The 18,380-nt window shown below is 42.5% G+C and overlaps 1 protein-coding gene and 1 non-coding gene across 13 annotated transcripts in view; both read left to right on the forward strand.

The window, feature by feature from the left end:
• The window catches only part of TSNARE1 (t-SNARE domain containing 1), a 695,747-nt gene that overhangs the window by 279,360 nt on the left and 398,007 nt on the right, over positions 1–18,380 (forward strand). For all 12 annotated transcript variants that reach the window (XM_073329996.1, XM_073329995.1, XM_073329988.1 and 9 more), the window contains one exon: positions 13,622–13,691. In XM_073329996.1, coding sequence (XP_073186097.1) covers positions 13,622–13,691 — 70 coding nt within the window. The remainder of the gene's footprint in view (positions 1–13,621; positions 13,692–18,380) is intronic.
• Positions 14,992–15,063, forward strand: TRNAK-UUU (transfer RNA lysine (anticodon UUU)). The gene has a single exon. It is a non-coding gene; the product is annotated as a tRNA-Lys (tRNA).

Raw genomic sequence — 18,380 nt, forward strand, 5'->3', positions numbered from 1 at the left:
TCTGTTACAATAAGGAATTGGAAGGCAGAAAGGTGGAACAAGCTACACGGCTTCTTTGAAGTGTTGCAATGCTGCAAAGTTCAGAGCCTGTCATATTAGCTTGCAAAACAGCTACTATTTCCTTTATTCTTCCTTCTGTATCAAATGGGAATGCTGTTCCTGGTAATTCCTCATGTGTCTGTTTAGGATACTGCTTCCTAAGGGCCCAGTAGGTTAGGGTGCTGAGTGCCTTTTGAGAGGTGCTCAGGGCCTTCAACACTCCTCGAAGGTAATAGGAGGTGAGGTTGCAGCACCTTGGAAGATTCAGCTGTAAGATAGCGAATGACAGAGGGAAGTGCTCTCTAATGATTAGAGAGAAGGCCTGGGAGTCAGAATTACTGGTTTCTCTCCCCTGTGCCTGCAGTGACTGACACATCATAAGAACTGAGGTAGGTAAGGAATAGGATCAAGTCACTATAACTAGGAGTCAAGACTTCTAGAATTCAATTCTGCCTCTTCTACAGACCTGCTGTGTGACGTCAGGCAAGGCTTTAATATCTCTGAGTCTCAGCTTCCCCATCTGTAAAACTTGTAAAAAAAGATGCTGAACCTGTCACCGAAAAAATAAAAAAAGAGTCAATTTCATTAATAACACAGAGGATCAATGAGTTTATCCTGATTATAGAGTTATGCAAATTAGTGTGTCATAAAGATCAGGGCCAGAAGAGACCAATTGATTATCTAGTCTGACCTTCTGTGTATCCCAGGCCACCAGCATCCACGCACAAAATCCAACAACAAAGGAAATAAGACCCACAGGAGATCAGTCATTTATGTGCCACAGCAGAGTCCAAGGGGTATAAGTGAGTCTGAGGAGCACCAGTGTATGAGGACCCTGCAGTGGAAGGACAATGACTGAGAGAGATAGACCCAGATAATCCTGGCAATTGACCCACTCGCCGCAGAGGAAGGTGAACCCCCCGTTCAATGTCACTGCCAATCTGATCTGGAGGAAAATTCCTTCCTAACCCCACATATGGCGATCAGTTAGACCCTGGGCATATGAGCAAGAACCAGCCAGCCAAGCACTTGAGAGAGAGAGAATGCTCAGTGCGACCCCGTCCAGTGTCCTGTCACCACCTGTGGCCATCCCTAATGCTTCAGAGGAAGAAGATACAACAACCTCCCAGAATACATTGCAGGGGGAGGGACATCCCTTCCTGACCCCTGCCAGTGGCTTGTTGTAACTCTGAAGCCTGAGCATTAGGAACATAAGATATAAACTGAAAGTGACACCCTGGGCTGTCAAGCCCTGCTCCCCAACCATCACAAGCAACCCTCTCATGCAGTCCTTGCGGCTCCTGGTGTCTCAAAGTTAAGGGAATCCCTGCTATAGAATAGAAATTTCAGCAATTTCCCTTTGGCCAGTTCTACACTACAAAGTTTTATTGGCACCGCTTCTACACTACAAAGTTTTATTGGCATAGCGGTGCCAGTCAGGGGTGTGAAAAAGCCACAGGCCCTGGCCAACATAACTAGGCTGGTTATTTCTCTGGTGTAGATTCAAGTATGCCAACAGAAGAGTGCTTCTGTCGGCACAGCTAATGTTATGTCTACACTCAGGGTCTTTGCCAGTATAGCTTTACCAGTATAGCTATAGCAGGAAAGCATTTGTAGTGTAGACAAAGCATTTGTGATATATGTGGGGGTGAGGAATCATGCACTTAGCAAGCTGAATAGCAATAAGAAAGAATGGATTCCCTGCTAACCTTTGAGATGCTTTGTGGTGGCAATGGGACTCTTGCTGCTTCAGAGGACGTACTTCCAGGAAAAAGCCAAGTGCTGCAGAAGGGGGTGAAATTCCTCCGAACGAGTTCCGATACCATGACCCAGCATGGTGCTAAGGTTAGTCTTGCAGATTGAATATAGACCTCAGTTTCTGGCTGCTTACGGTCATTTCAGAATCTGTGACACTTCTCAAAAGAGATCAGGATTTATCATAAATATCCTTGTCCGATTTCATTTTGTATGTAACCACTGAATTCTGCCTGAACTTTCAAGTATTTATAGTACTCTTCACTTCTTGTTCTGAACTGCTGTTGTGTGATGTTGTGTTCTCCATCACTAGTGTCTGCATTTCAGTGCTGTCTGAAGTGATTTCTTTATTCCTCTGCTGGAATAATGGTGCCAATGCTTTATGAAACATGGTGTAAAACTGGAAAGGGTTCAGAGGAGAGCCTCAAGAACTGAGGACTGGAAAGATACAAAAAGCCTCTCTTTATTTAGCTTACTGAGAAATTCAAGAGGTGACTTGATCAAGGTTTACAAATACCTACGAGGGGAGAAGATAACGGATAGTACACGGCTCATTAATCTAGCAGACAAAAGCAGAACAAGATCTAGTTATTGGAAGTTGAAGCTAGACCAAATCAAACTTTAAAAATGAGGGTGACCAAGCATTAGAACAGCTTGCTGAGAGGCATGATGGATTCGGCATCACTCGGAGTCTTTAAATCAAGATTTGATGTCTCTGTAAAATGTAGCTCTTGTTCAACTGCAAGTGATGGTCAGGAACTGCAAGATGAAATTCTATGGCCTGTGTTATGCAGGAGGATGGGCTGGATCATCAGAATAGTTCATTCTGGCCCTAAAATCTATGAATTTATAATGCTTTTAAAGCACTTGGGTATCCTTTGGAATGAAGAGATAACTATAAAATAGCTTCTTGATGCTGTACTGGTCACTGATGTTGTTGCAGTTATTTTTGCCTTCTGTGATCAGCTGCTCTTACTGAGATTATGCACTGGCACTCACAACCCTGGGGAAGGCAGGCTGTTACAAAGATTGGTGCGACCAGCAAGGGGAAAATGTCCTAGCATGAGGTTGGTGAAACAGCAAAATTAGGTAAAACGATGCAACAAAAAGCTGGAAGAGGATCTGTGGAAAAATTAGTGGCACTCAACCTATTAGAATAACATGTAGTGCTTTTCATCCATAGATTTCAAAGTGATTTACAAAGGAGGTCAGTATCACTTTACAGATGGGGAAACTGAGGCACAGAGCAGGGAAGTGACTTGCCCAAGGTTACCCAGCAGGCTAGTGACAGAGCCACGAATAGCCAGGTCTTCTTAATGCCAGCCCAGTGTTTTATCCACAAGGCATCACTGTTTCCCTATTGCTTCACTTGCTCCTGTAGAGTTAGAGGATTTTGAATCATAGCTGTAGCCAGTGGCGATGATGCAATTTATATTCTGCTAGTTTGCTATCTCATTGCTTAGAAATCATGATGCTAGGTGTCTAAGAAATATGTAGTACGAGAGTAAACGTTTGGCTTGTTTAGGTGGCCTATATTTTTGAAGCCATGTTTTGGTCCCCTTCCCTGTGTTTTTGTGTCTACTTTCCTCATTCCTCTTGATGTTTAGGAACTGTCCTCTTTGTGGGTAAGGAGGTTTGCCTGATAACTATCGGCTTTTGTGTTTGGGCCAGATTTTTTTTTTTTAATTCCAAGGTTATGGATTACATTTAGCTGATTGGGGACTTTTGTAGTAACTTTTTTAAAAAGGGGTTTGTGTTCTTTTTTTTTTTTTATTGAGCAGCACTTAGCTGCCACCTAGTAAATGCCTTATAAATAAAGAAAATAAACACCACCAATAAAGGGAATTGGTTCGGTAGATCATGTCTGAAGGACTAATCACTAAAGAATGCACTGGAGGGAGCAATCCTGCACTGGCCGGTTGGAGCATCAGAATGCTCTAATAGGGATCTTCTATCTCAGATTCCTGCTACTTGCTTGTTAATGATGTCACATGACAGGTTGGTGCAGTGTGCATCCCATTTCTTTGATCTGAGGGGCTGAGCAAAGGCTTCTGTACTGTCCCCGAGGTGCTCTAAAATTTTGGTAGCCATTTTGGGACCAATTGCTTTTAAAGCTTCCAAGAGAATATATGGATATTCTGAGTCAGATCGTCAATTTACACAAATCAGTGCAGTTCCTGTGACATCAGTTACACTCACTGGGGATCTGCCCCACTGTGTTTAAATATCACATATACTGATCAGTGGTGTAGTGGTAAAAGATTAAACTTCATATTCCCCAAAATGAGAAGTGGGTAAACTCCATTTACCCACATTTATCCTCAACTACACTGCTGATGCTAAAGCTAGAAATGACTTCTGGGTCACCCAGCCCAAATGCTCTTGCACTGAGCAAAGAGCCTGTGACACTTTAAAAGCAACGCCACTGTATTGGGTCCAAAATTGGCCTTTCCGTGGCTCTGCAACTGGTGTTGACATATTAATTGTCTCAAACAAATTTCTTTGCTCTAAAATACAAAATATCAAAGATCTATGCTGCTGTTACACAGAACCTATGGAAGATCAGATCAGCCTGTCTTCCATAGATCTCCCTAGTTTGGCAGTCCGAAGACATTAAGGGGGTAGCCTTCACTCTGAATTGCCATGGTTTTCTCTGCAGAAGTCAAAAACATATCATCATGATGAACTACTTCTTTCCTACTTGAATGATATACATAACCCTAATACATTCTCATCAATTGAGTACATTTGAGAATGCGTAGGCCGCCTTGACTCATTCTGTTATCTGACGAGTTCCTTATGGCAAGTACCATACTGTGTGTTGCTGCTGCATTGAGTTCTTCTCTGAAGGTCTAATTGGCCTTGAAATATTTTTAGAAGCTGTCATGTTTCATCTTGGAAATGGGCGATATATAGATTGCACTTTAGATTGATTTGTTAAGAATGTGGATATAAAAAACTCAGGAGGAAATTATCGTACGTGGGAGACCTCTAGAAAGGTTAAACTCTGCTGTTAGAGAAGCTAACGGACATTAGTGAAAACTCTCAATTTATCCTTTGGACCTCTCTGTATATCCTACAAAAAATAATTATTAGCTAAAGTGTAACGACTTCGGGGCTCTCATATTATTGCATCTCCAAGTGCTTTACAAAGCATTGAGTGAGATGCTGGCACTGAGGTGAATGTATAGCAAAGGCGGCAGCTGTTTGTGTTATCAAATTGTCCATACACCGCTGTGGATACTAGATCCTGTTTCGTAGAGAAGAGGAAGTGTTGGCCAAGATACCCAGGTGATCCTGTTACTATTGAACACCTTTTAATTTCAACCTAGGGAAGCCCAAAGGAGATAAGTGAAGGTGGGGAGGTGACCCTGGTTTACAGTCAAATCAAAGGATGACTTGGAGGTATACAAACCCCTCACTACACAGGAAGGGTTAAAGAGCAGATCTGGACTCAGAATGCTGCACCCCACTGTTCCTGTGAAGCACGCCAGACTTGGAGGAGGAGCATTAAAAGAGAGAAACTCAATTCTGAAGGCCCCAGTCCTGGGCGATGGATAGACCTCTCATTCTCAGCTCCCAGAGTGGAGCACAACAGAGAGCCAAGGTGCCTTAGATTTCCTGTGGATCTGGAGTAGCAGTATAGATGACTGATGGACCCTTGTGGAAACTGTGGGACAGAAGGGCTGGTGCCAGTCTTTATCTCTGTTAGAATAGTTCTCTTTCCTTTGGCATAATGGGACCCTGCCAGCAATGCGAGGCACCTGAGAAGGCAGGTCAGAGTAGGAATTAGCCCAGGGAAGAATCAAAAGATCCAATGAGACAGACCTTAACTGCTTGTTGCAGGTCTCTGGGCTCGAACACAGGATAGAGTGAGGGAATGGGTTTCCCTACAACCTCACTGAAGAAACTAGTGTAAAGATCCCAAACACAAGGGCCAGAAGGACTTTGTTGGGCCTAGACCAAGGCTGATGACCTGTTTTGGGACTACTGTTGAGTTGAAGTCGGATTAACCAAAAAAGATGTGAGACAAAATGTGACCTGGCTGGAGGGCCAAGTCACAAGACAAAGGAAACCACCACAAAATCTGAATGGTTGGTTGATGGGGTTACAGAGAGAAAATAACCCAAAAGAATAATGCCTCATCCAGGTACAAGATAGCACACTGGCTGGTGAGTCACTTCATCACAGACTGCATCAGGCATCCAAATCCCCTAGGTTGTTTTGAATATCTCATCCCTAGTGTACAAGATGGAAAAATACATGGGAGGTAAAAGGCGGGGAGAGAGGGCAAAAAAGGGACCACTGGCTGAGACCCCTACTGAAGTTAACGTCTTCACTTCTCCAATATATGACTCATTTCTGAAATTTGGATGCATTAATTATTACAGCTGTTCCAGCCTGTGCCTGGCACTTATATGGATGACTCAAGATCTCATTGACCGTGGCAACTTTAAAAGGGTCATATTGCAGCATGAATTTGTGGGAATTTCTGAACTGTGTTTCAGGGACTTGGGTGTGTGGAGCTTTACGAACTGTGATGACAGTGAATGTTTACTGTGCCTTTAGGAACAGAAACATTCTGGATGCAGAGCTCAGCAGATTTGTCATTAGAAGTAGCTGGTGTCGGTGGGAGATTGAATCAAAGAATGAAGTGGGATGGATGGATGAAGTTTGTAAGCAAGGACCCTCTCACTTCACTGTTTTGTTGATACTCTTTCTCCTCCTGTAATTAAAAGCATGCTAATTAAATTAAAAGGCTTTATTGGTTGTTTGGGTTTTGGGAAAGATAACAAGGACCAAGCAGGCTTTGTTCTATTCTTGGGTCTTTCCAGCCAGCTGGCAGAGATTTTATGGAGAATGCAACTAATATTCCCCCTCCTTTCATGTGCAAGCTTTCTTCTTTCTCTCCATTTCCACTTAGAGCTAGTCAGAATTTTTTCATAGAAAATTATGTTGAAATTGAAAATAAATATTTTTGTTGATTTTTAGTGAAAAATCTAAACTGGAAAAAATTCAACCAAACTTTTGACTCAAAACCAAAAAAAAAAAAAAGAAAGAAAGAAAATTGATTAGGAAATGCCACTGTGATGCCTCATGGGAGTTGTAGTTTGCGTGCCTTGTGCTCCCATTCTCCTTTATGGGCTGCTGGGCTTTGTCTGGACTACATTTTCCATGATGCAGAACAGTCCCCCTTCTTGCTGAGCAGCCATGGTGCATAGCTAGCTCATTGGGAAGATGGGGTCAGAAAACCTGGGAACTACAACTCCCTTGGGCGGCTTTTTGGAATTGAAACTTTTGGTATTGAACCAAAAACCTTTTAATTTTTAGGTGTTCCGCTTTTTGATGAAAAGCTGGAATTTCCCATGGAAAAGCGGACACTTCTCATGAAAAACAAAAATCTTTAGTCAAAAGCCCAGTTTTCCATTAAAAACCAGTTGTGATGGAAAAAAATTGACCATCCCCAGTACCTCAAGGTGGCAATACAGTTCGTCACACCACCCAGGCTCCTGAAAAGGGTAATTCTTATTGCTTATGTAGCAGTTTTCACTGTCAAGGTATGTTACAAATCGATGAATTAATCCTACGAGAGAGAGAAATATTACTTCTGCCTTACTGATAGCAAAACTAAGCCACAGAATAATGAAGTGGCTTGGATAAGTCACAGATGGAGTCAGTGTCTGTCAAGGTTCCTCCCCCACTCTGAAAGCTAGGGTACAGATGTGGGGACCTGCATAAAAAACCTCCTAAGCTTATCTTTACCAGCTTAGGTCAAAACTTCCCCAAGCTACAAAATATTCCACCCTTTGTCCTTGGATTGGCCGCTACCACCACCACCAAACAAATACTGGTTACTGGGGAAGAGCTGTTTGGAAACGTCTTTCCCCCCAAAATACTTCCCAAAACCTTGCACCCCACTTCCTGGACAAGGTTTGGTAAAAAGCCTCACCAATTTGCCTAGGTGACTACAGACCCAGACCCTTGGATCTTAAGAACAATGAACAATCCTCCCAACACTTGCACCCCCCTTTCCTGGGAAATGCTGGATAAAAAGCCTCACCAATTTGCATAGGTGACCACAGACCCAAACCCTTGGATCTGAGAACAATGAAAAAGCATTCATTTTTCTTACAAGAAGACTTTTAATAGAAATAAAAGTAAATAGAAATAAAGAAATCCCCCCTGTAAAATCAGGATGGTAGATACCTTACAGGGTTATTAGATTCAAAACGTAGAGAACCCCTCTAGGCAAAACCTTAAGTTACCAAAAAGATACACAGACAGAAAGTTATTCTATTCAGCACAGTTCTTTTCTCAGCCATTTAAAGAAATCATAATCTAACACATACCTAGCTAGATTACTTACTAAATGTTCTAAGACTCCATTCCTGGTCTATCCCCGGCAGAAACCAGCATATAGACAGACGGAGACCCTTTGTTTCTCTCCCTCCTCCGAGCTTTTGAAAGTATCTTGTCTCCTCATTGGTCATTTTGGTCAGGTGCCAGCGAGGTTACCTTTAGCTTCTTAAACCTTTACAGGTGAGAGGATTTTTTTCTCTGGCCAGGAAGGATTTTAAAGGGGTTTACCCTTCCCTTTATATTTATGACAGTGTCAGAACAAGGATTAGAATTTAGGATTTCCTGGCTTCCAATTCCACAGTCAGGTGATGAGTCCATACCAGTTATCTGTTCTTTTTCATGACCTAAGATACTAGAGCAACCAGTGATGTATATATGTTTGTACCATTGAGAGTGTCTTGAGAAAATCCAAGAGATAAGTAATAATAATAGCCTGTATTTATTTAGTGTCTTTCATTGTGTATTTGTCAAGTGCTTACATACTTGATATGTTAAATGCAAGAAGGAAAAATAAACAAATCTACTGTTGATTCAACATTGAGGTTCAGACATCAAACATTCAAAAAAATGTTTTCTTCTGGATTTAACTTAGTCACTTTTCTGTATCTTGTATATTTTGTGGCATAGATTAAATAACATAAGTAATAAAAGCCAACTTATGTTGTTGATTTACAAGAGTCTCACTGTTAGCTTTAAAAATCTGCTGGACTGATTTTGATAAATCTTAAGTCGTCGTGGAGTGCAAAACAAGTCAAGTTTCTAGCTGCAGCCATTCCAATGGGAACATATGGAAAAGGTAGCTTTTTTTTGGTTTGTTTTTCCCAGTTGCAAAATTCAAAAGCACCTCTTTGGCTCAAAGTTAAAAAAAAAATCACTCCCTTCGGCTGAGACAAAACATGGAATTTGTATGAGGAAGTCCTGAACAACTGAAACAGGAAGATGAGAATGGAAGCTGGAACTCAGCTTTTAAAATATAATTAAGTCATTCAGTGCCTCCCCTCCCCAGCAAGAGCCTCCTGAGTTGCCTTTTACAACTCTGGTGACTGTACCTGTTAGATCTAGAACATTCTGGGTTGGCAAAGTTCAAAAGACGTGTTCCTGCAACTTGGGAGACTAAACTGCACAATGAAGTGGGGCAGGGCGTAACTTGTGAAGGAGGACCTTACCACCTCCTGCCCCAGTGATAACGTGACGCATTTTTTGTTGTTGACATGGTTGAAGCAAGGAACCAGGAAAATGATCTTTGCTGCAGCATTTTGAATGGATATGAGTGTGGCATGATGGGATTTATCGAGGCCAGAAGGAGGAGGTTGCAGCAGTCAAGATGCAAGAGGATGAGGCCTTGGATGAGAGTTTAAACTATTCTTGCTAACTACCTTAGAGCCCAGGGTGCTTATTGTGGAGGTCAGCCTGCTCTTAACTTGCAGGGTTATGCCTGCTGTAATTTGCCACTTCACGGTGATCTCTGGCCTGATTGAAGGCTTTTTACAGGTCCTGATCCTGCCAGGTGCAGGATCGCCTTGATTCCCATGGGAGATAAGGATACTCAGATGCATGTAAGATCAGGCCCATTGCTCCAGGCCAGTCCTGCTTTGGTGCCTCCGCATCCCTCATAAACATAAGAATGGCCATACTGGTTCAGACCAATGGTCCATCTAGCCCAGTATCCTGTCTTCTGACAGTGGTCAATGCCAGGCGCTTCAAAGCGAATGAACAGAACAGAATCAAGTGATCCATTCCCTATCATCCAGTCCCAGCTTCTGGGAAACAGAGGCTAGGGACACCCCGAGCACGGGCTTTCATCCCTGACCATTTTGGCTAACGGCTATTGATGTATTTATCCTCTATGAAACGATCTAATTCTTTTTTGAAGCCAGTTATAGTTCTGGCCTTCGCAGCATCCCCTGACAATTAGCTCCACAGGTTGACTGTGCGTTGTGTGAAGAAGAACTTCCTTTTGTTTGTTTTAAACCTGCTGCCTATTATGTGATGGGATAAATAACACTTCCTTATTCACGGTCTCCACACCAATCATGATTTATAGACCTCTATCATATCCTCCCTCAGTTGTCTCTTTTCCAAGCTGAACGGTCTCCGTCTTTTTAATCTCTCCTCATATGGAAGCTGTTCCAGACCCCTACTCTTTTTTTTTTTTTCCGTTCTCTGTACATTTCCAATGGAGAATTGGAAAAGGTACAGAGAAGGGCAACAAAAATGATTAGGGGGATATGGGGTGACCAGAACAGCACACTGTCTGCAAATCGGCCTTGGCCTGCATTGCATTCTGTACGTGGGCCCTTCGTGCACACCGGAAGGGAGGGGAGCACAGAGTGTTTGTGGAGTGGCAGTTTAACTGCCATGATGGTTTTTTATGGCTTATGCCAGCTCAAGGAGAAACCACTGATGGGACAGGGGAGGGAGCGGAGCCCTAGGACGGATTTGGGCTCAGGCACAATGGTTTCCTATTACACGGGGGGGGGGGGGGGGGATTTTTGCCTGAATAAAAACCTCAGCATTTGGATGAATCATTGGCTTGGCGCGTGATGCCTCCTCACATTCACGGCTTGTGACCAGCCTCTTCTTTGGAACAGAATGGGATGGAATGAGACTCGGGGAGGAGATGAACGAGAGCACGGGTGAGTGGAAAGCGGCAATGTATGTTGTTTCTTAGCTCCTCGGGAGTTGCATACTAAGGCACACCAACCACAAACAAAATCCTCGGTGAGGTAATTACCGGGGATTTATGCCTTCTTCTGAAGCATTTGGCATTGGCCAGTGTCGGTGACAGGATTTGGGGCTAATTGATTTTTTGATCTGTTCTGGTAGAGCAGTTTCGGTGTTCCTAACAAGGTGCGGGTTGACAAGAATGAACGCACGCCGTCTGGGAGTGGGGAAAAATGAATGTCTGTCGTATAAGGATGGACAAAGCGTGACCCATGGAGATCAACATGCAGTTGCAGCCACCCTAGTCACTAATACAAGGGTGTGAGGTTTGCAGAGACTCGGGATCCCAGCAAGCAGTTATCGCTCTTTCGCTCAATGGAAGGCTGCTCAGATGAAGATGTACAGTTGCATGTGGGAGCTGTGGAATCCAGAGGCTATATCACTGGGTTAAAGAAGAAGGTGGCTGCAGGCTGTTCCATTTTTACACTACCTCAGTGCTGCTCACCAAAGGTCCCTCACCAAAGGCTCTTACATAAATTAAGTTGTATTGGGATAGGAGGGAAGATCCTTTCATGGACTGAGAACTGGTTAAAAGACAGGGAACAAAGGGAAGGAATAAATGGTAAATTTTCAGAATGGAGAGGGGAAACTAGTGGTGTTCCCCAAGGGTCAGTCCTAGGACCAATCCTGTTCAACTTATTCATAAATGATCTGGAGAAAGGGGTAAACAGTGAGGTGGCAAAGTTTGTAGATGATACTAAACTGCTCAAGATAGTTAAGACCAAAGCAGACTGTGAAGAACTTCAAAAAGATCTCACAAAACTAAGTGACTGGGCAACAAAATGGCAAATGAAATTTAATGTGAATAAATGTAAAGTAATGCCCATTGGGAAAAATAACCTCAACTATACATACAATATAATGGGGCTAGGTTAGCTACAACTAATCAGGAAAGAGATCTTGGAGTCATCGTGGATAGTTCTCTGAAGACGTCCACACAGTGTGCAGCAGCAGTCTAAAAAGCAAACAGGATGTTAGGAATCATTAAAAAAGGGATAGAGAATAAGACAGAGAATATCATATTGCCTTTATATAAATCCGTGGTAGGCCCACATCTTGAATACTGTGTACAGATGTGGTCCCCTCATCTCAAAAAAGATATACTGGCATTAGAAAAGGTTCAGAAAAGGGCAACTAAAATGATTAGGGGTTTGGAATGGGTCCCATATGAGGAGGGAATAAGAGGCTTGGACTTTTCAGCTTGGAAAAGAGGAGACTAAGGATGGGACATGATAGAGGTCTATAAAATCATGAGTGGTGTGGAGAAAGTAAATAAGGAAAAGTTATTTACTTGTTCCCATAATATAAGAACTAGGGGCCACCAAATGAACTTAATGGGCAGCAAGTTTAAAACAAATAAAAGGAAGTTCTTCACTCAGCGCACAGTCAACCCGTGGAACTCTTTGCCTGAGGAGGTTGTGAAGGCTCGGACTATAACAGGATTTAAAAGAGAACTGGATAAATTCATGGAGGTTAAGTCCATTCATGGTTATTAGCCTGGATGGGTAAGGAATGGTGTCCCTAGCCTCTGTTTGTCAGGAGAGAAGTCACTTGATCATTGCCTGTTAGGTTCTCTCCCTCTGGGGCACCTGGCATTGGCTGCTGTTGGCAGACAGGACTGGGCTGGATGGACCTTTGGTCTGACCCAGTATGGCCATTCTTATGTTCTTATGCTCTGGGATCCACTGGACTAATCTGATAATACCATGAATGTGAGATTTACCTTTTTGTTCTTAAATTTTAAAAATAATGTAGACTCTTTAATGTAGCAGCCAATTGACTCTGCAGCCCATGTGTCCTTTGTGGGGTGTCTTACTTTAGGATTTCAAATCTGCATCTAGAATTCAGGGTGAAAAGTACATTTACTTGGACACCAACAGTCTTTCAGGCTGTACAGTTGGGGTAGATGTTTAACAGTGGTCAGACATGCTTGGAGTTGAACCGAATGCCGTATTTGGGAGACACGGCCTAATTTTCCCACGGGACATATTGACAGTGAACTTGAGGGGGTCACAGAACATATTGACAGTGACCTTATTCTTCTGGAGTGTGGAGTAGAGCTCATTTAAGGTTACCTTAAAGGTCATTTTCCTTTCCTGCTACTCTCTCACCATATCTCTTTGCTTGACTGTCTCCACTGGCTCTTCATTATCCACATACAATTTAGATTAGCCTTGCTTTCCATATGCTCCCGAACTCTGTTCCAGCTTTATCTCCTGCATGGCCTCCTTCTTCCTTTTAATTCATTTATACTAGACTGTTCCGTCCTCTTCTTCCTCTATTACATATTTTTCTCCTTTCATGCCACTCCTTATCCTTAGATCATTAATTTAAACCAAGCATTCTTCTGTACCTCCTCTGAATCTTTTTAGAAAATGTACCACAGAAAATGACCAAAGGGCACTCTTGGGCTTGTGTTGTTCAATTGTAAGGTCTATGGGGCAGAGATTTTCTTTGGTTTATCTGAATTGTTGTAAATCTCTTTGTACAGTTATGGTCTATAAATATAACAAATGTGTATAATACACCCTCAAGATGCAAAAGGATTATTCCACATTATTAATTTCCTCTCCTGGAGTTAGTATTGTTGGACCTTCAGCTCTTGCTGTGTTCTGTGTTTTTATTTATCCATATGTTAGTTATTAGCAAAAAGGTTTGAAAGAAACCCCATTTAAAAATATAAATACTTTTGTCTGAAATGTGGTGTCATTTCTTTCTCTTTTCTTTCTTTTTGTGTTGACAGTGACTTCCTTGGAAAGAACCCTTAGATCCCTTGGGACATCGAATGATACACAAGAGCTGCGAGATGGACTGTGAGTCTAGTTTGGATTGCTGTGGATCTCTGTCTCTCTTGTTCCATATTATTCCCATCTATTTTCTCTCTTCTATTTTCTTATGTTCTTATGATGTTCCCCCCACACACCCCTTATAAAGCTGGACAACTTTTTGCACAACTCCTTTTTGATACTTCACATTTATGATTAATGTTTATAGGAAGTGTATTGATTTTATAAAACTTCCCTTGTGCCGGTTTGAGAAGGACGGTGAGTGGATAAAGGAAAACGACTGGTTAATTATTTTTGTAATGTGAATATGATGGCCAGAATTGGAAGCTGAAGTAGGTTTTTCTTGCCAAGAACAGTCAAGCGAGGAGGAGAGAAGAGGGGATAATGGGAAGACATAAATTTATAGCTAAAAACAGCTTATTATCGTGTCAAAACTGACATGGGTCAGCACACATAAAATGGTACAAAATAGTATGTTACATCTCACTTCTAGCAGATTTGGGTAGTCTCTCTGTGTGTCTCTCTCTAACACTAACACACACACATTTTCATTGTATACACACTAAAATAGCTTTTCTAAGTGTGCTGCAATTTCCTATTAAAATGCCTCTTTTATAATGGCCAACAAAACAAAATCTATCCTCCTTTTTATGAATGTAACTCATGGGACGTATATCTCATGGCAGAATCTGGGGCTGGAGCACCCCTCGGAAAAAGAAAAACTCAGCACCTATGCTCATATTCCCTGTTATATTTTCTCCTTTTAAAGATGGAACCCAAGATTCCCACCTTCTTTCTCCCCACTTTACCCTGCCAAGATCCTATAGTGTAGCCAACACCCTCTGGAACAGGAGGATGGGACTGAAGTAATTTTTCAAGCCTTCAGTGGCCTTGCTGATTGTTCACCACCGGGCTGCTGCTTTTTGTTGATGTTTCATCCACACAGAACGTCTAGGTGTGTCTGAAACATCCAGCACAGAACAGGTGTGTTTACCTGAATGTAACTATTCCATTTGTAGCAGATGACAGGACAAGGAGTAATGGTCTCAAGTTGCAGTGGGGGAGATTTAGGTTGGATATTTGGAAAAACTTTTTCACTAGGAGGGTGGTGAAACACTGGAATGCGTTACCTAGGGAGGTGGTGGAATCCCCTTCCTTAGAAGATCTTAAGGTCAGGCTTGACAAAGCCCTGGCTGGGATGATTTAGTTGGGATTGGTCCTGCTCTGGGCAGGGGGTTGGACTAGATGGCCTCCAGAGTTTCCTTCCAACTCTGTTATTCTATGATTCTATGATTCATTTAGCCACCTGGCAGGTGTGTACTTTCTAGATGGCTAGCTCAGTTGGTAGAGCATCAGACTTTTAATCAGAGGGTCTAGGGTTCAAGTCCCTGGTCAGGCACAGAGAGTCCTTCCTCCTGTGGAATCTCCCAAGAACTTCAAAAGGCACATCCTCCTTCATGTTACTTTCTAGATGTCGCTCATGCACTAGGCTGTATTAGGCATAGCTCCCTTGCCTCCTGGATGCACTGAACAGTTCAGCACTGTAGTTGCCATTCTGACATAGCACTACCTAGTGCATTATTCATGGCAGGCGGTGTTTTACCTGAGAAATGTGGTATAGTCAGCTGCTCCTCCGGTGCTGCTCCTTGTTAATTGTTCAGAAGAGACCTCTGAGCTGTGCGTGCTACCTCTGCAGCAAACAGTTCCAGTTTAATCTCTTTCCCCCTCCTCAGCACCCAACCCCCCTTGTTCTGAGGCTGTCACACGTTTCTCCTTGAGTATCCTCTAACCCAGAAAATGTTCAGGGAGCAATGAGTGAACATTTGGTTAAGTTTGACTTTTCGTGTTACTTTGAAGACAGCATTTGAGTAGAATTTTATTTAGATAATAAAAGTGCCACACATTCTGATTTCGTATTTTGTGTCTACATCCCTCTGATTAGAGTGAAATTGGTGGGGGGGGGAGAGAAGAGGGGGGCTTCACAATAAATAGGTTCCATTGTATTTGTGTGTGATGAAAGACCCTGCAAGATAGGTCTCTAGAGCCAGCACAGTCACTGCCAACTCTTGTCGCTTCCTCGGTCCGGTTGGCATCAGCCCACTTGTTTGTCTGCCACAGCTGTTTGCAACACGCTTCACTAGGAATGGAGGCCTTTGCCCCTGTCTGATTGTCTGAGTGTTGGGGTTTAAGTTCCAGGACCTCTTTGCCATCTGGAACCCCTCTTTTGAGGGTTTTAGGGTGAACCTTCTCCACACACAACAGCAGATTGTTTAGTAAGAACAAGATTATTTTAAAACAAAAAAATGGAGTTAAAAATGCCTTGCATAACATACCTAGATTTATAGTTTGCATAAGCTAAACCAGGCCAGGCATTCTCACTGAAAGTTACCGAGGGAAAACACAGTCCTTAAGTATTCCAAAGAGCAATCTGTGTCTGACTGCAGTTCCAACCCCATCCTGTTCTGAGAGCAAGTGAATCTCAGCTGTCTTTCATGCATTCAGAGATCTCACCACACCCTGCCGCAGCTTTGTGTCCAGCCAGGCTTCCCATCTTACTCAAGACCAACCACCTCCACTCTGCAAACAATTTTTCTGAATTACCTACATGTACAATGAAGTGGGGTAAAGTAAGGGGATTGCTGCTTTTTCTCTGGGTTTGTCTAGTCAAGGCCTAAGAGATGGCCCACTGGGGATACAAAACCTTTAATAGCTACCTTTTGAAAGATTAACAACACACCCCTGAGGTTGTATTTCAGAGACTAGCCTGCCTCAGAAATAAAATGGTTTGTTCACTTGTTCATTGAGTAGGGTAATTTCACCTGGTTTGATGGAGTTTTTTCTAAATCTGAATCACACCCCCTCAAGCTCTTTGGCTATTAAATATTATTTTATTTACAGACATATTCATTCTGTCACAAAGGGTCACCGGTGTCCAGGGCTGGAGTGCACATAATTCAGTGGTCCTGGCAATGTGTATTCCTCCATCCCCCTCTAGTGGCAGGTCTACATAAAAGATGATAGCCTTCTAATGCTATCAGTTGCTTTATTAACTCAAGGGTTAGAGGACCGTGCTGTGGATTTAAAGATCCCAACCCTGCTGATGATCCATGTGGGGGACAATATGTTTCCACAGAGTTAAATATTTGGTGGTGTCCCCCACCCCCAATTTTGAAGCTTTAAAACTTTTTAAGCTTTAAAAAACTTAGTTTGGGATGTACTTTCCTATGTTAAAAGAATGTTAAGGTTGCATCATCAAGCACTCAAAAGGCCCTAATCAAGGATGCTTTTGTAACCTTAATTTGGTCCCCTTTTGCATATGCATTATGATGATACACTCTTTAATTGCTTGGTCACATGTTGTTTCTTCCACAGGACCCCTTGCCTCATTCAATGCACAAGATGGATGTGCTCTGGGTATAAATCAGGGTTGTAGTGAAGAAGGCTGTTGTCGGTAGGACCTCTGCCTTATTTGTTGCAATAGTTGGAAGGTATGTCATGAATGATCCAGAGGATGCAGGGAGAGAAAGGATAGTCTCATGGTTAAGGGAGTTGAATGCTGCCCTGAAGAACTGAAATCTATTTCTGCCTCTGCCACACAGTTTCTGTGTGAGGTTGGACCAGGCACTTAAACCAAAATGTTCACAGCTGGCTGTGAATTGGGTGTTCCTCATTTTCTGGTTGCCCAACATTAGATGGGTGATTTTTCTGGGCCTTCGTTTCTGTTCCTCATCTGTAAAATGGGCACAGTAATACCACCTGTTCTCACAGTGGTGTTGTGAAGATATATTGAATAATGTTTGTAAACTACCATGACAGGCTCAGTGAAAAGCTCATGAGGAAAGTAATAATTCTGTATTCAAGCACTGAGTTTGGTTGTGGTTCAATAAATAATGCACAGGGACCACACATTGAATGAGGAGCATCAAATGGAATATTCAATAGTTATCCATCAAAGGAATGCTGCCTATTCTGTGCATTGAATGAAGCCAGATGTCTGGTAGAAAAAAATGGTATGTGATCATGTAATTAGACTGTCATGATGCATATGCACAAGAGGGCTGAATTAAGGTTGCACAGACAACTTTAATCCCAGCATTTCCTAACTTTTGGGTGCTTCGCTTTGCAATCTTAGAGTTCTTTTAATGTAGGGTTTTTTGAAGGTAGATAAGCGCAATGCTTTTGTTAAGATTTGTGCAATGGCCCTGATGTAAGTACTGTGCTGAAAATAAAGTCCAAAATACTTTGAGAATAATGAATTTAATCTGAACAGCTCTGGCATGAGACAAGGGCAATGGTTCTTTTCCCAAGTGAAAAGGAAAGCAGAGCTTTTGGATTGCTTGTGGTACTCTGCTTTCAGCCATGCTGTGTCCCTGCTAAGCACCTGTTCTCCCTTGGGGTGCATACTGTGCCAAAAGACATTTATGGCTCACCACGCTGTTATTCAACAGCCGTGATTGAAAGAAAAAGATCATATATCTCATTGGTTATTGAAATCGCTAAGTAACCTGCAGAACTTTTCAGGAAGGCTAATTACTTCATCAATTTGGTTTGCCTTCTCACTACCCCCAAAAGGCAGTATCACATGCTGTGAAGAACTGCCAACATATTTTGTGGAGAAGGTTACCCAAATGTGGGATGCTCTCTCCACTGAAAAAGAACCATACAGTGCTCCCAGAAAAAGAAACATCGTACTCGCAGTTTGAGGCCTACCTGCAC

Source organism: Lepidochelys kempii, chromosome 2 (genome assembly GCF_965140265.1).
Source record: "Lepidochelys kempii isolate rLepKem1 chromosome 2, rLepKem1.hap2, whole genome shotgun sequence".
Classification (NCBI taxonomy): domain Eukaryota; kingdom Metazoa; phylum Chordata; order Testudines; family Cheloniidae; genus Lepidochelys; species Lepidochelys kempii.